The sequence below is a fragment of the Octodon degus genome, unplaced genomic scaffold (assembly GCF_000260255.1).
Source record: "Octodon degus isolate 3935 unplaced genomic scaffold, OctDeg1.0 scaffold00144, whole genome shotgun sequence".
NCBI classification, from domain to species: Eukaryota; Metazoa; Chordata; class Mammalia; order Rodentia; family Octodontidae; genus Octodon; species Octodon degus.
Window position 1 is genome coordinate 3,737,942 of NW_004524720.1, and position 22,116 is coordinate 3,760,057.

Consider the following 22,116-nt stretch of genomic DNA (forward strand, 5'->3'; position numbering starts at 1 on the left):
TTTTTTTTTTTTTTTTCAGAACCGGGGATTGAACTCAGGCCCTTGCGCTTGGCAGGGAAGCGCTTATTCCACTGAGCCATCTCCCCAGCCCCTTGAGCCATCTCCCCAGCCCCTGAATCTTTGCCACCAGATCCTTCATGAGGTTAACATTTACATCACATTACAGCAAATTAGCTCCTTGAGGACGAGTGAATCAATCATTCTTCAAAAACTGTCTTAAGACATAAAATAGAAGCTAGATGATACTGTGAGGTTCCCAGTATGGATTGTCCCCGTCCAAGGAAAGACCTGGGTTTAGATACACATCTATTCTCAGTACACGGGCATTCTCCCTTTGACCTAATCCAATGGGGCTTTGCCTTCTGGTAGTTCTTTCTTCTTCTTCCCCTCCTTTTTTTCTGAATTTTTAGGAAAGGGTTTACAGCATGTTCAGGGTCTTACTACTAGTGAGACTCTAGTGATTCTGTTTACTGCCTCCCAACTGCTGGGATTACAGGCACGCGCCACCACACCCAGTCTCAATCCCTGTCTCAGCATGCACCAGGGGCAGGGCCAGCACATCAGGCCCAAGATTGAACCCCCAGCCCCTTCAACTGCTTGCAGGCGCTTTAACTTGCTGAGCTATTTGGCCTGCCCTTATCTAGTAGTTCTTACACTTGGAAATGACTTACAAATGAATGGGTGGTGAAGAATACGCTACATTTCCAAGATCATTTAGTAGTGTGATGTCAAAACTGCAAGGGAAGCCAAAGTTAATTATTAGAAAGAAGTGTGACTTAAAAGACCGTTAAACAAAACCAGTTTATAAAATTGGGAGGTAATGTAGGTAAACACCTCGGTAATCTTTTCATTCCACTGAGGAGAGGACTACCAGAGTAGAACAGATCAGAGGAGGCAATTTATTTCGCTTATGGTTTCAGTGTGCGGCCAGAAGGCCCCAAGGAGGAATGTCACAGTGGATGGGGCTGGCAGTGGAGAAGGGCTCAAGCCCTCAAGAAGCCAGGGGAGGAGCTCACCGCGGAGGAAGGCGCATCCCAGTGGCTCACCTCCTTCACCTCACTTGCTCACAACCCACTGGGCTCTGACCTCACCAGTGGATTCATCTGCATTATGCAGTTAGAGCCCTCAGGGTCCCATCAGGTCCCCAGAGCCCAGTAGCCAACAACCACAGTCCACACAATGAGCCTTTGGAGGACGTTTCAGATCATGGTCTTAGCAGTGGGACCCACGCTATTCCTTTCCCACTGAGCTGGCTTGGTCTGGCCAACTCTCTTTTGGAATATCCATAAATGTAATCGTCAGCTAACTGTCCACTTACATGCACTTGTATGAAATCACAAGTAGTCATTCACCTGACCGTTCACTGATTTTCTCAGAGATTGTTTCATTCCTTTTTCCCCTTAAAACTCTCAATTTCCGTATGTACATTGATACATTTAGGCGAATGCTGCAGCCTGATACCTGGTGAACAGCAGGACTCATTTAATCATCAAGCAGTATCATCGAGGTTCTATTTTATGTCTTGAATAGTTTTTAAAGAATGATTTAATTGTCCTCAAGGAGCTAATTTGGCTTACCGTGGTATAAGTGTTAACCTCATTAAGGATCTGGTGGCAAAGATTGTTAGACCCTCTCTGCAACACAGAGGGGGCATTTAGAGGAATACACTGCAAGTCAAGCATGATTAAATCATGCTTTATCTTTTGAACTAGGACACCGTTTTCTGGGCTGAGCTGGGGCCAAGACTGATTAGTCATGGCAAAATCAGTAATCTTTAAATTCAAAAAAGTTTAATTTTAACAGCAGTTTCAGCGTTGGGGCGTTAATAAAACATCATTTGACTTCTCCGGTTTATTTTCTACTCAGAGGAGCTGCTCACTGCCAAGCGATCTTTCGAGTCTTAATTGACCAAGTGCCACATTTGATTTTGCTGGTGAGCCCTGTGGAGACTTTCCACAGCTGGAATTATGGTATTTTTTCTTGTATTTAAAATTGGCAGGCTGCAGGGTGCCATGGTGTGTGCCTGGAATCCCAGCACTCAGGAGGCTGAGGCAGAGGATTGCGAGTTCTGTGAGTTTGTGGCCAGCCTGGGCTACAAAGTGAGTTCAAGGTCAAAAAAAAAAAAAAAAAAAAAAAAAGGCAGTCAAAGGGGCATCTGTGTCTCAAGTCAGAAGTCCACATGTATGTGTGCTCTCTCCCAATGGGGCCTGCAGCACAGCGGGCTTTGCCCCACAAAGTGTCCCGCTGACCTGGCTCACTGTTACCCATCTCTTTGAAATCCTTTTTCCAGTTCCAACTTCAGTTTACCGAGGAGTGAGGTGAGAGACAAGCACAGCACTCCAGGAAAGAACTTCTAAACCTACCAAACTTTAGCACCCGACTCACCAGTCTTTCTCTAAAGTGTCCTGTAGCTACCTTCCTGCACAATCACTCTCCCAAACCTTCCCTTTCTTAGCAGCACAGGCCAAGAGCGCTGTCACTGAACAAATACACTACATGTTTCAGCCAATTCCTTGCCCAAGGGCAGCGCGGTTCCTGACCCGACCTGGGAAGCCGGCCTGGTTTTCGCACCCTCAGGGTGCCCGGGCCAGGGGCTCCCAGGAGGCAGGCGGGGTTTAGACGATCGAATAGGAGTCCGTGGGTACAGGGAGAAGTCGAGGCTCGGCAGGGCCCGGGCTGGGTGCTTCCCCGCCCAGCCCAGCGCCGCGCGCGCCAGCTCCTTTGTCTCCGCGCCTCTTCCTCCTCCTCCTCCTCCCGCCGCTCCGCGCCCGGGGCTGCTGACGCGGCCCGCAGGAACGCGCTTCCGGAGGGAGCGCCGGGCGGCTTCCTGCGGCGGCCCCGCCTCCCCGCCTGCTCTCCCGCGGCCGGGGAGGAGGCGCCCGAGAGCCAGGCGGCGGCACCGGCCGGGAGCGGCGCGGACGAGCGGCGCCGGGAAGGTAGGGCGGGAGTGCGTCGGGGAGCCGGCCGGGTTCCGCTGTCCCGGCGAGCTGCGGGCCGAGGCCCGGACCCGACCCGGCGGTTCCGAGGCGGCCGCTGCTTTGTCCCCGCTTCCGTCGCCGCTGCCCGTCCGGGCCGAGTACTGCGGCACCGGGAAGGGGGCGCTGCGGGGAGGCCGCGGGGCCGGGATCCGGGCGGCCGGGGGTCGGAACCAGCACCGGGACGCGGGGCCCAGGCCCGCCCGGCTCGATCCCGGTCCCCCGCCGGAGGCCGCGTGGATGGGACCCTGTGGGTGCGTCCCGGAGAGTTGCATCCCCGCGGTGTGGGTGTGATCCGGGACTTGGCACCTCCGGCGGGGTCCCCGCGAGAGGCGCGGCCGTGGCCTGGCTGGGAGGGGATCGCGGGCGCCTGGGCCCGGCGGGCGGCGGGGAGCTGGAGTGTTGCTGCTCCCCGATTCGCAGCCAGAAGGACTGGGGTTCAGGGAGCTGCAGGAGTCCGCCTGCGGCCGTCCTGGAGCCCCCGGGGCCTACTCCAGAGCTGAGCTGGAACTAAGTAACCTTCCCTAGCAGCAGTGTAGTTGTGAAAATCAAACGTCAGACTTCTGACCATTCTCTTCCCTTCATGGAATATTAGATTTTTCCAGCAGCTCACAGTGTCAACGATAGTATTATCGGTAAGATTTCTTTGGGGCCTCATTCCACTTAGGTGCTTAGGTGGTGGGATTGCTAGGTGGTTCTGTATTGTTTTGATGGTATAAAAACAAACGGGTTGAATTTTGATTAGATTCCTTAAACCACCTACACCCTTTAGGCCATATATTAGGACACTTTTAATAAATGAATGAGAAATCTTGTTAGAAGTCACCAAATCCCTCAGTGTGGACATCAAGGTCCAGCTATTCTGTATGTGGACATTAAGAGGACTTAAGACTCCTGTTAATAATGTCCATATTTTAAGTAATTTTGGTTCATTGATCCATATTAAATAGGTTCCTGAAGATGATAAAATGAGAAATAGAAATCACATAAAACAGATGAGTCTTTTTTTCCCAGGCTTTTGGGGAAAGTAGACTTCATTATTAGAATATTAATTAAAAAGGGAATTGGTTAATACTTAAGTAAACAGCAAATACACTCCAGCCTCCCTCACTTCCTGACTTCACAGACATAGTTTTCAGTATTTGATTTTTTCTCAAAAGAACAAACAATCCCCTTAACAATCCGTGATGTGAAAAATAGGGAATCAGCAGTTTTGAAAAACAGTGCATTTTGTCATTTGGCACCCAGCGCAGGGTCCTTCGTCACTGCCTGGTCAGTGTAGTTTAAATCAGTCTGCCCCCAGCTGCCATTGCTGACTAAAATGTGGCTCTGAGTTGATGTCAGTGAATTCCTGACTCCAGAAAGGGCGCCGGAAATCTCTCCTCACTTTGTCACATTGAAAATGAATCTGATGGTCTGGCCTGGTGCTGGTTTTCTTGCAAATGCTAGTCGTGTCATTATTGTTTAGCTTCTTGCCGAATAAACTGTGGCATATTTACATGGGGTGTGCAGGACAGTATTCAACCCAAGGACACCTATTCCTCACTAGTGTTTAGTGAGTAGTCTGGTTTTCCCTGAACTGTTATCGGGGTGGTAAGATAAAGCATCGTGGGACTGCTCAAAGTTTCAGAGAATGTTTGAGTTCCGAAGAGTTTTAATTTCTGCATGAGTAACAGACTGAATTTATCAGAGTATTCCGATGGAGTACTGTTAATTTTAGATTGCCCCACTTTTATGTGAGGTGGGTGGGTGAGGCTGTGGGTGGAGCCGGAGGGGATTATATAGTGGAAGTGTGTAAAAAGCCTGAATTGCTGTTGGCAGTATTTATTCTGAGCTAGTTGTAGGTTTTGAGGCTTGTGTCTTTTTATCTTGCTGCAGAGGATGGCTTTCTTGGGGAAGGAGGGGCGGGGTGCTTCCCTCTGGCCTCTGAAATAGCAGCCTCTTTGGCTGCAGGAAGTTCAAAGAACGACACATCCATGCAGTGCCTTAAATTCAGAATATCGGCTGCCTTAGAATAGGTCAGTAAGGAGTTCAGGAAAGCAGCGCTGCTGCTTCAGGAGTTGTGCTAGAAGGGCCCAGACCTGCCATGGGACATCCCTCATCCATTCTAGAAAGGTTAAGTAGAAGGCTGAGAACTTCACTTTCCAGAGTGAAGTTTTGTTTATAAGTTTAATATGGGTTTTAAAAAGTCAGCTAAATTTAAACTTTTTGGTTTGTGGCCTTTGAAGATAGGTTCACAGTATGGTACGTAAACAGTGTGTTTAGTGTGTATATGTCACCTCATGAAATGTATGAAAAAGCTGCTTGAAATTATATATATATACACATATGTGTGTATGTGAATATTTATTTCTTACTTACAGGACCAGAATTATTATACAGGGCTTCAAATACAGGTTCCTGACCCTTAGGGAATATAAAATGACCTGGAGTGATGATACATGTATTTGCAATTTTATAAAGCTTAAGGTTTTTATTATGATTCTTATGGTTACTGTAATTTATAATACCTTACTGTGTTGCTACCGAAGAAGTATACTTATTCTAATCTGGAAATAAATGTATATATTTTGGGTAACATATACTCCTTAAGTTTTTTTTCTTTTTCTCTTTGTGTTCCTGGGGATTGAACCCAAGGCCTTTGTGCTGAGCTATGTTCCTAGCACCTTCCTCCCCTTTAAATTTTTGAAATAGGTTCTTGCTTAGTTGCTAAGCTGCTTAGTTGGTAAGCTGGGCTTCTTGTGAGCTTCCTGCCTCAGCCTCCTAAAGTACCAGGATGACAGCACACCCAGCTACTCCCTTTTCTGGTCTTAGGAGTGGTGAAGAAAGGCTTTGCAGATCCCTGATGTAGGGCAATCATAGATTGAGGCTGGGTACAGAAGCACTGTGTTGAGGAGGGAACACGATTTGGCGTCTGCAGTAAGAGGTGAGAAGTGCAGCGTGAACGGCTCTGGGGAGGGGGTGCCCTCTAAGGGGGCTGGCCGGGCAGCGCACCCACCCACGCACCCACACACCTACCCACTCGCCTGCTGCAGGAAGGGGAAATGCCGAACTCAGCCGCTAGAGGGGGCTGGAGTGCGGTGAATGCGCAAGGCAGACCCTGCAAAGGATGCTTGGCGGGGACTTGGGGCTTGGCGGCTCAGTCTGTTGCACCAGGCTGTGTGGGGTGCAGGGCAGGGCGACCCAGGAACCCTCAGTGGGCCCGGGTGAGTGAGAGGAGTACGGTCTAGAAAAGCAGCATGTCCCCCTCTGTTTCTCCTCTGACTACTAGTTCTTTGAATGACTCTGTCCCAGAGGCGCCTTTCAGGGAGAGAGACGGCATAGTTCCCATCCTCTTGTGGTGGTTTCCTTGGGGCGCCTTGGAGAAGCAAATGAGAAAGCAAAGGAAGCCTGGGCTCCCCTGCGTGCCCTGCCGATGAATTCCAGGTGACCAGTGTTGGAACTCCGCATCTTGCGGGCCTTGGCTTTCCCACCTGCCCTGCAAGGTGGTGTCCAGGGTTCCTCATCCTGCCGCCTGGCCTGAGTGCTGCAGAGCACGGTTCTGCCCACGCAGAGGTTCTGTCCTGTGAGCACTGTGCTCCCCAGTCGCCCTGGAGCAGCAGGTGCTGAGCCAGATGCCCTATGCTGCGAGCCCGTGCTGGTGCCGCTCTTGATCGGGTGACTCAGCTCTGCGTGATGCAGAAGCTTGTCCATCTATCAGTGTTCTGAGCCTCAGGGACTGAAAAATGCCGTGCTGAGTGACTGTAAATCACTGAGTTGGCGTGGCCTGGCATGTTCAGTGAATGTCTAGTTGGGACACGTTCTGTTCAGGAAAACAGCACCAAGGACTGTTTATGTAGCGCCCCATGTGGTATGAGGTGTGCTACATGTTGTGAATGCAGAAATTTTTAAAAAAGTATTACAGTAAAAGATGCAGAGCCACGACGCCTGCCTTGCTTCAAACGCACTTAGCCCGACCTTTCTGCCGCTCTCTGAAGCCCTTCTGGAAATCCTCATTCACCAGGGTCTTCACGAGGTGTGACAGTGCTGCTGCTAGCGCCACCTGGTGGGCTCCTTTCTCCCTGTGTCTGGCGCCCGGTGACTCCTGGCTCTTCCCAGGGTGAAAGCAACCGTGAAAAGTAGACATTTTGAATCCGCTGAGGAAATCCAGGCCGCCACAGCCACCCAGCTCGGCCCTCAGTAAAGAGGTAGGGCATTCTGAGGAGGATGAAGGATGGTGTAATAAATGCTGTAATAGATGTACAAAACTAAACATCTGCCATATTTTGTATCACACCTCATATTCTCTTTAAATAAAAGGAGTATTGAAAAGCAACTATACTTACACTTCATAGCGCAAATGAAAACAAAACACATAGGTTACAAGAGTAGTAAAATATAAAATAGTGTTAACTTACCAGAAAGTTTGCAAGTCATATTCTCTTAATAACTTTTTATTTTATTTTATTTTATTTTATTTTATTTTATTTTTTTGAGATAGGGTTTCACTATATGTTTCAGGCTTCACTCCTGCGTCAGCCTCCTGAGTGCTGGAATTGCACTCTCCTAATAGCATGTGAGAAAAAAAGTCAGCATCGGCTTAAGTGGTTTTGGAAGACTTGGTGGAAGAAAAGGGTCCTGAGCTTAGAATATTGTGTGTGAAGGTAGGGGTGACAGGTGGGTGACAGAGCCAGAGCATTACACACAGCTACATTAGGTAAAAGTATTGTAGGAAATCAGACAGGGCAAGGCTCCCGGAGGCATGGTGCAGGAGATGAGAACACATTCCCACTGTGGCTGGAGGCATATCCGTCCACGGCCAGGTCTGAAGATAAAGACAGAATGACGGGTTCTCCGTGCTTCCTCGTGCACTGAGCGATACGTTATAATAGATAGCACCTAGCTCAGGAGAAGCTAGCTGGACACTCGCCACCCAGGTGGGTTCCTACGTGACCTGCTTGCTTTGTTACCTAATGTTATGTGTGAGGCATATATTAGAATGAAGGCCTGAAGTCTTAAGTCTTATCTGTCAAGGGACACAGACATGAATACAAGTAGTTATGATAGAAGTTCGAATAAAGTAAACACCCTTTTATGCATCCGTGAAGGTCTGTCATTTACCTTGGTAGCACGCTGCCACAAGAAGTGGCGCATACTTGTAATCCTGGATACTCAAGAGACTGAGGCAGGAGCACAGAAATTTGAGGTCAGCCAGGGCAAGTTAGTGAGACCTTGTCTCAAGATAAAGTGATGTTGCTGGGCTTGGGGATGCTGTAATTCCAGAATTCAGAGGCTGGGGCAGGAGGAAGCCGAGCTGCAAATTCAAGACCAGCCTGGGGTACATAGTGAGTTCAAGGCCAGCCTGAACTACATAGTGAGACCCTGTCTCAAAAGAAAAAGAAAAAAAAAGTGTGCATATGTGTGCTTGGATATACATAGTTCAGTGGCAGCCCCCCCCTGGGTTGGACTCCCCAAAAAAATAAATTTGGGGACCATAAAGACAGAAGTATTTAATTTTGTGTATTATTCTTCTTGAAGATGCAATGAAAGCCAAAAGAAAGGCAGAAGGGGAAAAGAAATATTAACATTTTGTTTTGCTGAGAGGGAATATAGTTTTAGTCCAGAAAAAAGGAACTTTTTTTTTTTTTTTCCAAAATCAGGTGCCTACCGTTTACAGTATGGAAGCCACACTATAGTGTATAACTGTTTATTTTATTTTTTTTTAATGCACAAGCAAACAAAAATTTATTCATGCATGACAAGTGATGTTTTCATCTTTATCTTAACTACAATTTTATTATAAAATCAAATTAATATAGTCAAATACAGACTAAGTTAAATTATAAAAATAGCTAAATTAAAGCAAAAAATACACTTGTGGTGAATAATTATGTATAAATATGTCATAGATAGTGGAGAATTAGTAATGTTTTAAGGAATTTAAAAGTAAGAATAAGGGATTCTCAGATGTTATAAAGGTTTTTAATGGATACATAACCCTTTCCCCTTGAAACATTTGTTCTGAATTTCTCCTGCATCCTAAGAAGTACAATAAGCTTCAGCAATGCAACACTCAAGAAGGTAAACAAATCATTAGAACTATGTAGTAGACAAATAACTCTGGGCAAAAGACAAGAAAACAAATGAACACAATATTGGATATTGGAAGGATAGAAACAAACAAAGATTATAGAATAAAAAAGTTGTGGGATTATATCATGTTCGATATTGAGTGATTCTGTTGACTATTCAGGATACTTAGGGCTTGAATCACAATACAATTCTTAAATTAAAAACTATGGGGTAGAAGTGGAGATTTGACATCAGCAGATCATGTACAATCCTAAATCAGGCACTAAGTTCATATATTTCAGTGATCTTCTTAATGTTCTTACTTTATTCATTTATAAGAACTGCATTAGAAAACACATTCAAAGTACTTAACATCATGTCTGACACATAGAAGGATCCTTATAAAAAGTGGTTGTTATTATTATTACTTTTTTATTTTATGGTACCAGGGATTGAAGTCAGAACCTTGTGCTTGCCAGGCAGGTGCTTATTCTAGTGAGGTATCTCCCTGGCCCCTGGTTGCTATTAACAGTATGTAGAACAATAGAAAATAGATCTTCCTGACCTCTATACCAAAAATACTTACATTTCTGCTGAGCGCTTAGCAACTTATGCTTACATCTTTCAAATGTGAGAATCATGTTTTCCTCTTTTTCTTGACTGAGAAAGAGGGGAGCATCAAGTTTGTGCTCTGTCTCTGAAAGCTCAGAGAACTTCACTGAGAGCATATAACTGTTTATTAAGTGAATATATAAATCACTTTTCATATTCTATAAAGTTAAAAATAGGAATTTATCCTCTTTAGTCTTTTTGAGACAGGGTCTTGCTATGCAGTTCAGGCTAGCCTTGAGCTCACTTTGTAGCCCAGGCTGGTCTCAAACTGGCAACAATCCTCCTGCCACAGCCTCCCAACAGAGGTAGTAGTGGTTCCTACAGGAAGAGGTTGTAGTCTAGTAAAAGATTTAGTATTACAATGTCATATTAGGCAAAATATGACAAAAACCACAGTAAGGGTTGTGCTGTTGGTTACAGGAGCATTGGTGGGGTAGAAGTGACAGTGGGAGTGCAGTTCAGCGGGGAGTGTGCCAAGCACAGTTAAGATCCTGGATTTCTCCCCAGAACTTAAAGAGAAAGATGGAGAGGGACCACAAGTCACTCACTGGGTTCTTAGTTTAGGAGCTGGTGACCTGGGAGTGGCTTTGTGAGCAGGAAAATCCAATAACCCAGGGAGTTGTGATCGCTGCAGAGGTATTTGTGGCTGAGAGATTTCACATTCATGGTCATATTTTATCCTCCCCCCAATGCTGAAGTAGATCTTCCCAGCTTATCGATATAAGAAATGAGAAGTTAGGCAACGTCTACTTGAATTGAGTTTCAAAACCTCTATTGTACTTCGTATTGAAACTATACCTCGGGCTGTGCCCCTTTCACTTCTATGGTGGAGCAGTGAGTGAGACACAAGGAGGAACTTTGAATGGTCTGCTTAAAAAGTGGACTGGGGGTGCCAGGGAGATGGCTTAGTAGAATAAGCACTTGCCTGGCAAGTGCAAGGGTCTGAGTTCAATCCCTGGTTTTGGAAAAAAAAAAAAAAAAAGACTGGGAAAAAGTGGACTGGGAACAAATCTCAATTCTCCTTCCCCAGGATGATGTGGAACAAAAGTGCTCACTCACTGTCCTTGCTGCTGCTGTCGGGCTTGAGCCAGGGCCTTGCACAGGCTACGTGTGAGCCTTTTCTACCTCCGAGCTGCACCCTAGGGCCCTCAGTCTGGGTGGCCTCCCACAGTTGCCAGGCTAAGCTGAGATGTGGGTTCCTCCCCAGAAATCTTTCTGTTAGAGATGCCCCAATTCAAAGTCGGTGCATGCTTCACACCCTTACACTGTGGCCTGGGTGGGGATGGGGCTTGCTTTTCCTACCCGTGTTTCCCTGGAGGTGCTGGGTAGAGTCTTGCTAGTGATGCGTTTTAGTTCATCCTGCTAATGCTGTAATTTTCATAGGTTATCTGGCTGCATTGTGAGCCGTCTTGAGATTTCACATTGTTTTGTGAACCAATAGCACTGGGGCAACCAGACATTTGATGTTGGAGTTCAGCAGCAGGCTGCTGTTGTTGTGGGTTGGAAGGGATTCATATTTCTCAAAAGCTTTTTTCTTCTGGGTAGGATTAGTTGAATTTTGGGGTGATTCTAGCTTAAATGTGTGTTGAGGTTCTCTCCCTATGGGTGGCGGGAGCGAGAAAGGCTTCATTCACAAGCTGTGTTAGCTCCTCGTGTGAGTTCTTGGGTCTCCTCTTTTTTCACCTCCTTATTTTTTTTTCCTTCTCTACCCTTTCTGCTAATTTAAAAAATTTATTTTTTATTTTTTATTTTTATTATTTTTTTTTATTTTAGGACAGGGTCTACAGGGTGTACAGGGTCTCACTGCGTAGATCAGACTCGTGATCCTCCTGCTTACAGCCTCCTGAGAGCTGGGATTACAGACCCACGCCACCACAACCTGTCTCATTTGCCACCTCAGAGTGCCCGGGGGTGGGATCAAACTCCCAGCCCCTGTATCTGCCTAAGCAGGCATTTAAATTTTTATAATCATTAACTCTTGCTTATTATTTAGGTAAAAAAAAAATCTCACTAGTCACCACCCAACCTCTTCCTGCTAGACGGAGGGGAGAGAAGTGCTGAGTTTTAATTGTTCTCTCTATAAAGAGTAGATGTTCTGCTGCAGTATGAATTCATCCCAGCTCAGCCTCTGCTGGTGCAGGGCCCAGTGTCGTCTGTGTCTCTTCCATTTCTGTTCTTTCCATTTTGTTATTCTCTATGGGAGGCGTGTTTATTCCTGGGCTCCTTCAGCTTGGCCGTGTTCTTCTGGAATATGCTCCTTTTTAATATTAAAGTATTATTGACATTTCTTCTATTATAAAAAAAGCAGATACAAATGATGGTGCTGAAACAATTTGGGATGAATCTTGCTTTATTGTATTTGTAGGAAAGATTTATGCTGTTTCATATACAGGTATGAAAATTGTTCCCACCATAAGGTGAAAAGGCTCACATGTGTTATAACCAAAAAGCAAGTATTTGAATGATAAGAACTTTTAGCTTTTCATATTAGAAATTAATTGCATTGAAAGCCTGGGCTTTTCATTCAGCTCTGGATTCATGTTACAGCTCTCTCACGGGCCTGGCACGTGGTAGGTACACAGGAAATATTTGTTGACCTGAATGTTAGTATTTGTTTAAGGTTTTATAGGAAGAAACTTCAGGATACTTTTTTCCTCTATAAGAAAAGAGTTTTCTTTTAACACTGTGAAATTCTACTTTTTTAAAAAGTGATTTTTTTCCAGGACTACAATAATTTCAGCAAAAGTAATACAGGTTGAACACTCCTAATCTGAAAATATGAGATGTTCCACAATCCAAAATTGTTGGAGCAGCAGCATGCTGTGCATGAAGAGGCTGTTCCATCCCTGACCTACTGTCACAGGCATAACCGTGTAGCCGCATCACGTTGCCTTCGGGCAGAGGGTATATGAAACAGAAAGGAATTCTGTGTTTGGACTTGAGTTCTGTTTTTTTTTTTTTTTAATGTATTTAGTACAGGGTCTACAGGGTCTCACTACACAGATTGGACTGGTAGTGATCCTCCTGATTTCAGCCTCCCAAGTGCTGGGATTACAGGCCTGCGCCACCACGCCCAGTCTCAATAACCCTCTCAGCCTGCCTTGGGGGCGGGGCTGGCAAGGCAGGCCTGGAGTTTGCACTCCTGGCGCCTGCATCTGCCTAAGCAGGTGCTTTTTTTTTAAATTTTTTTTTTTTTATTTTGAATGATTCATTTTATTTTTTTCCAAAATTTTATTGATAAACAGCAATGAGACAGTTTCAAAGCAAATCGGAAGTACAGTTTCAACAAATAACACACTGCATATATTCTTCTTAGTGGTTAATTGCTGTACAAGATGCGGACTTGAGATCCTATTTACAAACACCATTAGAACAAATCATTCTATTCATTAACAGAATGCAACTATATATCTATCCTAACCACTTTGAATACACAGATACAAAATGGACATTCATCTGTTTACCCTATTTTTTCTAAGTTCCGTTATTGAATATTATAGGTGTGTAAACTCAGCAAAATATTCTAAAAGAGTCCAGTAGCCCATAATAGCATTGGGTCTTCTGTTTAACTGGCAATGTCAGAAATTATTGACCTGAGTCCCCCACAGCTCAACATAACAACATGGCTTTACTTCCTATATTTCGTCTTCATACTTCTCTACTGGATGGGTAAGACCAAGGTAAAGCAGGACCTGTGCAATAAGAGTTGTAGCTTTTTGGTCTGAGAAGGTCAGTGAAATTTAAGCAGGTGTTTTAATCTGCTGAGCTATTTGGCTGCTGGACTTGAGTTCTGTACCCTGGATTTCTCATTTTCTAATATGCAAATATTCCAAAATCTGGAGAAAAAAAAAGTTTTGATTCCAAACATTTCAAATAAGGGATTCTCAAATCTGTCCATGTGAAGTTTTTCAAAGGTTTCATCTGTAAATGTAAAAGGAAATGCCAAGTGATTTATTCATAGCACAGCTTAGAGATATTAATAATTAAGGAATGTGTATTTAAAAATTTGGACAGATTGTAAAAATACTCTTAAATCTTCACGAATAGAGTTTACTGTGAAGATTAACATGAATATGCAGTTTTTGACAGAAGGAACAGTTGCATATATTTGCAATTGTTACTAAAATGAGTTTGATTTGTATAGTAAAATTTTATCCTTAGATAACATTAAATATGATAAAAAATGATCTTAGTGTGAAGAACTTTTGTAGTAATGAGACATAAGATCTGTTTATTTATATGTGGTGCTGGGAATTGAACTCAGGACCTTGCTCTTGCCAGGCAGCCGCTGTGCTGCTGAGCTGTATCCCCAGCCTGTGTCTATACTTAAGAAATATGACAATTAAAATAACTTTTGGCCTCCATCACTTTGAGTTCCCAAGAAATAAACTCATAGAGCATTACAGGCCTTTTCCATTTCCATGCTCTGAGTCAATTCTGACACGAGATGTGGGTTCTTGCTTTTAAAATAGCAAGTTAGCAGGCCCTCAGAAATTAGGGTGTGCTCTACAGCGCGAAGCTCTGCGTCCAGGCGTCCGGGTTGAATCCCACCTGAGTAGTCATCTGGTTTCTCTGTAGTTTGGTTTCTTCCTCTGTCAAACAGGGTATCGCTTTCTACCTCACAGGGTTTTCTGGAGATTACATACTATTGTTTCTATAATTATTTTTATTATTAGTCATTTGAAGACATTTGAAATAAAAGTCTGATTTGTTAAGGAAAATGAAGTAACGCTTTGTTACAGTTTACCTTAAGTCATCATTCCAGTATCCCATGGCACCCTCGTTTGGCTGTTGTCTGCCTTTGTCTGCCCTCTTAACTAGGTCAGAGATCATTTTTTCTACACTCTGCAGTGGATAGCTGTCCCTGAGTGAAATCACGCTAGTAATTTTGTTTGAGTGGCAGGACATAGAATTCTGAGTGAAGCCTACTAGGAAGGAATGGTTTCCTTCTGTGATAGTCTTTGTTATGTTTGCTTCCCCAGGACCTGAGATTCCTGGGGTGCTTCTCCTTATTTCTCTTAGCTGTGTCCTGCCCTGCCCTGGTGATTCCAGAAGGTGGTCTGTGATGTTAGCTTTCAGACATAACTGTCTCGTGTTTAACATGGTAATACTGGACACTGAGATTTTATTGCTTTTGTTGTTTTGCAGCACCAATTATTTGGGATCTAATGGGTAATAAAAGGACATTAGATGGAATAATTCTACTTAGGTGTACAGCCTGAAAATAGTATTGCAAGTACCTATTGACTCCAAAGTTTTCAGAGTCATTGGAAAGGCAAAAGAATCTCCTGTGTATCAGAACCCAACCGGAAAGCTGGGCAAAGGCCGGCAGCTTGTTGCAGCCACACTGCAGAGAGACACAACACAGGGCGTGGGGCGTGGATTCGGGCACTGGGACGCCTGGACCCAGACCACGCAGGGAAGGAGGGCTGGCATGGTTCTCTAACCTCAGAAATGAGTAATGGAACGGCTGTCATCCATGTTCAGCTGCTTTCATAGTTGTATGGTCTCCAGCCCTTTCTTCCATCTCTTTGGTCTTTCCTGACGTGGATCCATCTAGGATTTTCTGATTATAATTTCAACTGAAAGAAACAAAAAGCTCAAACATACTTTTTGCAGTCAAGTTGCGATTGAGCTCTAGTGTTTGTTAGTAATTGTAAAAAGTAACACTTAGTACACTGTCTGCCAGACTTTCTTACAGATATTTTGGGAGTATCAGTTTAACCTAAATTTCAGAACCTCTAAAGTATATACTGTGTCTCAGCTTTCTTTACAGTGTTTCTTTTTTTGTGGCTCTGGGGATTGAACCCAGGACCCCACACATGATAGGCAAGTGCTCTACCACAGACCTCTACCCCCAGTCCTCCCTTTTCAAGCTGAGGAAATAGGCACAGGCTGGAGAACCGTGCCAGCCCTCCTTCCCTGCGTGGTCTGGGTCCAGGCGTCCTAGTGCCAGAATCCACGCCCCACGCCCTGTCTCTTTGCATTGTGGCTGCAACAAGCTGCTGGCCTTCGCCCAGCTTTCCGGTTGGGTTCTGATACCCAGGAGATTCCTTTTGCCTTTCCAATGGCTTATTTCTAGGTGTCCTCAAAGCCTCTTGCACTTCTTGGAGTATGGGGGTTTGGAGCTGGGATGTGGTCAGAAAGGCGGGTCTCTGGGGCACGGCTGGAAGGCTCTGCCTCCCCCCTCCAACCCCACACCCACATCGTCCTGTCTGCCGTCCCTCTCTGCCAGTGCACGTGGATGGAAGTGTAAGGATTTTTTTTGTTGTTGTTCCTCGAATGCCTTCAGGGCACTTTTGGCCAGCGGGAGAGTTGTGAGGTTCGAACTCCAGCAACCTGAGGCTGACAGCTTTGTGGAAGCAGCCACTTAAAGGACTGAGCTAGGGCCAGGCCCCCAAAAATGGAATAAGGATTTTTTTTTTGTTCCAAAAAGTGGTTTTTTTTTTTTTTTTTGTGGTACCAGGGATCGAACTCAAGACCTTGCGCTTGCTAGGCAGCACTTATGCCACTAAGCTATATCCCTGACCCACGTGGATGGAAGTGTGAGCCCAGGTAAGCCTCTCCTCCTGCAAGTCGTGGGCGTCTTGTGCGTGTGCATGAGCGCATCTGGTCCTGCGCGGCCCCTGCAGAGCCCGTGAGATGACCTGGGGTGATGACAACGTGTCAGGGATCAGCAGAACACTTCTGCTGGGTGAGTGAGAGCTGCGTGCGCCCTGAGCACAACTCCTTTAAGCACATGTTGCTTACACGTGTTTCATTGCGTCTCGGTGGGTTGCCTAGCCATGTCTTTCTGTCCTTGCCAAATCGAGCCGTCCTCCAGGAGGTTTAGAGGTGCCCACAGATGTTAACTGCTCGCGCTCGCCTGGCGTTCCTCATCTCCTCCATCACCGTGTTCTCACCCTCCTGTCTCCTCCCAACTTCTGGGCCTCCACTCTGATGCTAGCCAGCCCCTGCTGTGTGTCAGCGCCATGACTTCAGGCCCCTCCGTGGCCTTCGGGCCCAGCGTGGGGACTTAACCTGTGGGGCTGGAGCTGGCAGGGCCCCTTGCCCCGCGGACCCTGCTGGACCTTTCTCCATACTTCTGTAAGTTCTCACCATGATCAAGTCCAGGTACATGAAGTATCTCTCTCTTAAGTACAATGTTCGCAGCACCCCTGTCTCTGGTGTCACCATCCGGATGCACGACCTTCTCCAGTTTTGGTCTCAGCTGTGCTGAGCTGTAACTGACCTTATTTACCTGCAGACACTTGTGGTTGAGCTGTGAGGCGCAGCTGACCACTGGCCAGTGCCTTCACTTCCTTGTTTGTGGGACCCCCTTCTCACCTCCCCCGCTCTCTGGCCGCTCGGCCTTTCCTCCTCTTTGTTGCAGACTTCCGGTCAGTACCGAGTTCCTTTAGCCCTCTTCCTCCTGGACCTGCCTTTGCGCGGGTTCATGCAGCGATTCCCGCCTCAGAGCTGAGGACCAATGGCAGATACTTGGGAGGTTTGAGCCTTTCTTCAAGAATTGTTGAAGCTTGTACTTTTCTGCAAATTAGTAATAATAAATTAATAATAATAAACATCTGGATTATCTGATTGGCCACTTTATAACTGAGAAGTTATTATTTCAGTGTCTGTGTACAAATAAGTTAATTTTAGTTTCATAATGATTTGGTTTCAGAGCCATAAGCAAGAGGCATTTTACAGCTAGCTTGGTTGGCTTATATATGACTTAAAGCATTGAAAATTGCCCTCTAGCATACTTACAGTAACTTCTATTTAGAGAGGGTCTGCACATTAAGTAATTGCTTTTCCCATGACTTTATGAGGATTGGACCTGGGGCCTTTGCACTGAGCTATATCCTCTACCATTTTTTAAATTTTAGGACAGGATGTCATTGTGTCACCAAGTTTTCCACTCGGCCTGAACTGGTGATGCTCTGGTCCCAGCCTCCCACAGTGCTGGGATTATAGGCAAGTGTCACCACGCATGGTCTCACATGAAGGGAATCGTTCTGATGTGACTTTCCGAGAAATGTCAGTGAGAAGTGTCATGTGATTTAATAGGATTTACCAGAAAGTTTGAGTTGAAAGATGGTGCCAAGTTACTTCCAGGTGTGATCGCTGACCCTGAGGCTCTTTCCTGGGAGTCTCCAATGATCAAGGAGACAGGTGTTCAGGGAGTTACAGGCGAGGTGACTTACAGCTGTGCCTCTGAGTTGGGACCTGGGCAGCACTCGGAGACCCTTTCCTCCTCTCTGGTTCTCTGCACCCCAGGCTCACCTGACCCCCTGCTGCTGGTCTGGCCCCAGCTTTCCGAGCAGCTATGTTTCCTGGACCCCTCCCTGCTCTGGTGGGCTGCCTGGGTTCCGGGAGACGCAGCCCTGGTCGCCCGTGGTCCCTGTGTTCCCCTGGGTGCACCTCTCCGGCCTGCCCCCGCTTGCCTTGCTGCCCAGCTGTTCTGTGGTTCCTATCTCGCGCGGTCTGGTGAGTGCTAGTCACCACTTCGATAATGGCCTGGGCTTATCTGCGGGGACCCAGACCCCGGGTGTCTCCCTGCATTTACAGCAGCACCTCACTTTCCACAGCTCTGACACGGCTTCTTCTAGGTTCATTTCTCATCTGTCCTTTCCAAGTGACGTTGAGTCCACACAGCTGCCTCCACCTCATTTTGTCTGTGGCTGCTTCTTTTGGTGTCACTGGGGCTCAAGCCCCAAGCCTTCCCTTTGTTAGGCAAGTGCTGTCCCACTGAGCTACCTAGTCCTTCAGCCCCTCCATCGCTGCTCTCTGGCCTGTGAATATAGGTCGCCTTGGGCTTGAACCTCAGTAGTAAATTCCTTGCTCTTGTTCTAACTTCTGTCCACCCCCTTCCTCTCCTGCGTGAGATTCCTGCCCTATGTACGCAGTCATGTTACTGTCCAGCCCCAAGCTTTCCAGTTTCTGTATTTATAGGATACAGTCGAAACTTCCTGCACAGATAGCACTGCGCTGTGTGACCCCCTTCCTGGCCCCCTCAGTGCTGCTACTTCGAGCTCGTAAGTTAAGTCTCAGAAATATATAAGCACTTCAAGATTCTTTCTGGACTTTTTAATATTTTAAGATTGTAACATGATAAAATTTATAGTTACAGTAGAAATTTACAAGGCTAAAATAGTAATTCATTTTACCAATAAGGTATAACCAATTTTTCTTTATTTTAAAGAGAAATAATAAAATGAAATTTCAAAACAAGATAATAGGATAACAGTGGCAAATTCATGCATATTGTTCTTTAGTTATTCAGAGTACAAGATGTAGTCTTGTAACTGTCCAAACAGTATTAGCATAAACCTTTTTTTAAATTGTTTTTTTTTTTCCCCAGAACCGGGGATTGAACTCAGGTCCTTGAGCTTGCCAGGGAAGCACTTATTCTACTGAGCCATCTCCCCAGCCCCTATCATAAACCTTTTTAAAAATTCTTTTAATTTTCTTTCCTTTTTTTTCCAGTGAACTTAGAGAAATGGGTGGAGTAGCAGTCTTAACTATCATATACATAGCTTTTCCCTTCCTGCTTTTCTCCATCCTATCCCATTCTTTCCTTTTCAGGTTTCTTCCTGTTTTACAGTATCTGTTATACATTTTGGATCTTCTCTTCCAGTTTCTTACACTAGTGAGACAGTGCCATGTTTACACGTGTGTCTGGCTTGTTTCAGTTATAGTGTGCTCTCAAGTTGCGTCCATTTACCTATAAGTCTCCAGTTTATTCTTCTTTCTGGCTGAGTAGTACTCCATTGCACAAAAGAGCATATCTTTCTCCCCTCTCCCTCCTCCTTCCCTTCTCTTTTTTTCTGTAAAGAGACAAAGACTTCCATCTTGGGTGTGCTGCGGCCTCACGCATACTGTCTCAGCCACTGCGCCTCTTCCCAGGGCTCCGTGGCTTTGCCGCACAGACCTTGGTGAGGAAGTGCCTTCTTGCCTTCCACCTCTGTCCCTTCGATTCTAGCTGGAATCCGTGGTCTCCCTGGGGCCTCTAAGTTGGGTAGACAGATTTCAGTCTCTAAGTTGGGTAGACAGATTTCAGTCACTGTGTGCTGTCTCCTCAACAAGCCGTCACATCTTTCTGTAATGATCTGTATTTTTGTCTTTGAACTGAAGGGAAAGTTCCCCAAAGTGGTAATATGTGTGTTTCCAGACATGGCACAAGACCTGATTTAACTGTACCAGGAAAGACCTCTAGAGACAGGAGAGGGAGCCAGGACGTTCCAAGGGAATAGTGCGTTAAGAAAGGAAACCATGAGCGTGAAGCTACCCTGCCTGGAAGCTTCATACTTGGGAGGCTGAGGCAGGAGGATCACTGTGTTGGAGGCCAGCCTGGGCTTCATAGTGAGTTCAGTCAACGCCAGTCTGAACTGCAGGGTAAAGTACTGTCTCAGGAAAATAAAAGGATGCTAATGTAGTAGCCAGTGTTGCTTTGTGTAAGCTCTTTGGTGGTAAACTGTTGCAGCCCAGAAATGAGTGAGTGAATGCACAAGTGGGTGCGAGCAGCCAGATGAGGCCAGGAGAGTTCTGGAGGATCGGACCCGACATGTTGTAGTTTGAGGGTAGAGATGGTGGTTGGGACGTGGAGAGTGGTGTAGACAGCAGTGACAGACCCTAGATCACACACCGCGGAGACACAGGCTGGCCTGGGACAGTGTCTCACTGACGTCACTCCTTGGGGTGGTCTCAGGGCTGTCTCATGTGGAGTGCTGCTGCTGGGGAACTCCTGGGCACTTTTCCTCAGTATAGGAATCACCTGGTGAACAGACCCTGTCCTGAGGTTGTGCTTCTAGGTGTGGGACGGCGTTTGGGGGACTCTGACACAGTTGTCTCCACTGAGTTCTATCACTGGAGGTTTTGAACATGGGACTCTGTGTGTGTCCTGCTGCCTCACACAGAGGAAGGGACCCAGTGCTTTCCAAAGATCGCCAGCCTCCCCGGGAGGCTTTGGCTGCTCATAGTACTTCATATTTTCAGTGTTTTAATTTGAATTTTTCCTATATACCTTTGCAGTACAGAATGATCACGTTCAGTATGGGGAGTTGATACACACACACTCGGTCTAAATTCTTGTTACTTTCCCTTCCTCCTCCTCTTGCCCTTCCGATTCCCTCCTCCTTATTCTTAGCCACTGTCATCTTCTGCTGCTTCTCCGCTTCCCCTAAGCTGGCTTTCCACAGACCCACCGCCAGTGCCTGTCTCCCATCCTGGCCAAGCCCTTGTGGTAGGCTGGGCAGCTGCCCTTCGCCCTCCTGGCTCTGTCCTTGTTCTCTCAGTGGCGCTGCCGCGCTGCTGCCTTGTTCTGCGGGCCTCTGGGCGTGGAGCTCTTCCAGAAGCCCGAGGGTTTCCGATGCCTTTGTTTGGTTCTCAGAGTTTACAGAGGGAAAAGGACAGTGGCCTGTAACATAGTATTCTAAAGGGACAGAGCCTCCGAATATTAGGAAGCATCTTTTGTTGTTAAAGGCTCTGTCTTAGATTCTCTGCATTCTATGGTATTTTGCAAGGTTTCTTAAGGCAGTCCATTAAAGTGGCCTGAAGAAATATGTAGCAGCCCTTATATGGGACAAATATTTGCTCGGCTCACTTGGTGCGGAAACCGTCCCGACGTGCGCTCCTCGCAGGAGTGCGTTTTCGCTGGCGTCCCTTGCTGTGCTGCTGGGGCCAGAGCTCGGCTCGCGGGTTGACTCCGGATTACACCTTTTTAGGCAGGATCTTGCGTGCCCAGCTTCGGTGCGTCCTTGGAAGCCCTTGGTGATCCCGAAGGCATCTGTGAACTCCAGCCTACCAGAACCTGCGGGCCTCGGCCCCCTGCAAAGGGGGAGCTGCGCCCGACGCCGGCCTTCTGGACCCCCGCGAAGCGGGAGACCAGGGCAGTGCGCGTGCGCGGACCCGCCTGCGGACCCCGCTGCAGCAGCGGCTGGGTCGCACCACGCCAGCGCGCAAACTTTTTCCTTTTGAAAGGAAATTTCCCAAGCAAGAAAATCCACATGGTTAAGCTGGGATACAATTGTTTATATCAAGCAAGCCAAAAGAAAAGGACAGTATAGCAGTTTAAAAAAATAAGACAGGAACTTCGTTGCCCTAGAACTGTCTTGTCCAAGTCTCTCAGATTACTTTAGGAGTTGTTCAGCGACATACCTCTCGCGTTGAAGTGCGAGTTACTTCCAGAATTATTCTATCGGTCTTAATTTTTCTGCGTTTTGTTATTTTTATGGCTAATAGTCCGTAAAGTTGATGCAGTTAGATTTCTATTATCGCACAATATAGGATGTTTGCGTTTTCTTCTATTAGAAATAGTGAGAACCATAGCAAATATGGGTGTATATCCCCTTTTGTATTTTCACTGATAGTCTTAATAATTCATTCTCCTGAGGGTAAATTCCCAGTAGTTGAATTACTAAATTAGAGACACTTTTAATGTCCCTCTCTCCCTCTCTCCTTCCCTCTCTTTCCCTGTGTGTGTGTGTGTGTCTGTCTG

At 46.2% G+C, this 22,116-nt stretch overlaps 1 protein-coding gene across 5 annotated transcripts in view; it reads left to right on the forward strand.

The window, feature by feature from the left end:
- The first annotated feature begins 2,834 nt into the window (after positions 1–2,834).
- Positions 2,835–22,116, forward strand: part of Itgb1 (integrin subunit beta 1) — a 53,517-nt gene continuing 34,235 nt past the window's right edge. The window contains exons 1-2 of one of the 5 annotated variants that reach the window (XM_023701906.1): positions 2,844–2,936; positions 3,571–3,610. Coding sequence is in view for 2 of the 5 variants with exons in the window: in XM_023701903.1 (XP_023557671.1) it covers positions 3,216–3,229; positions 3,571–3,610 (54 nt within the window). In the remaining 3 variants the exon portion in view is untranslated. Of the gene's footprint in view, positions 2,937–3,211; positions 3,230–3,570; positions 3,611–7,137; positions 7,163–22,116 lie in introns of those variants that run through there. The other 4 variants (XM_023701903.1, XM_023701904.1, XM_023701905.1 and 1 more) reach the window with 4 other exon arrangements.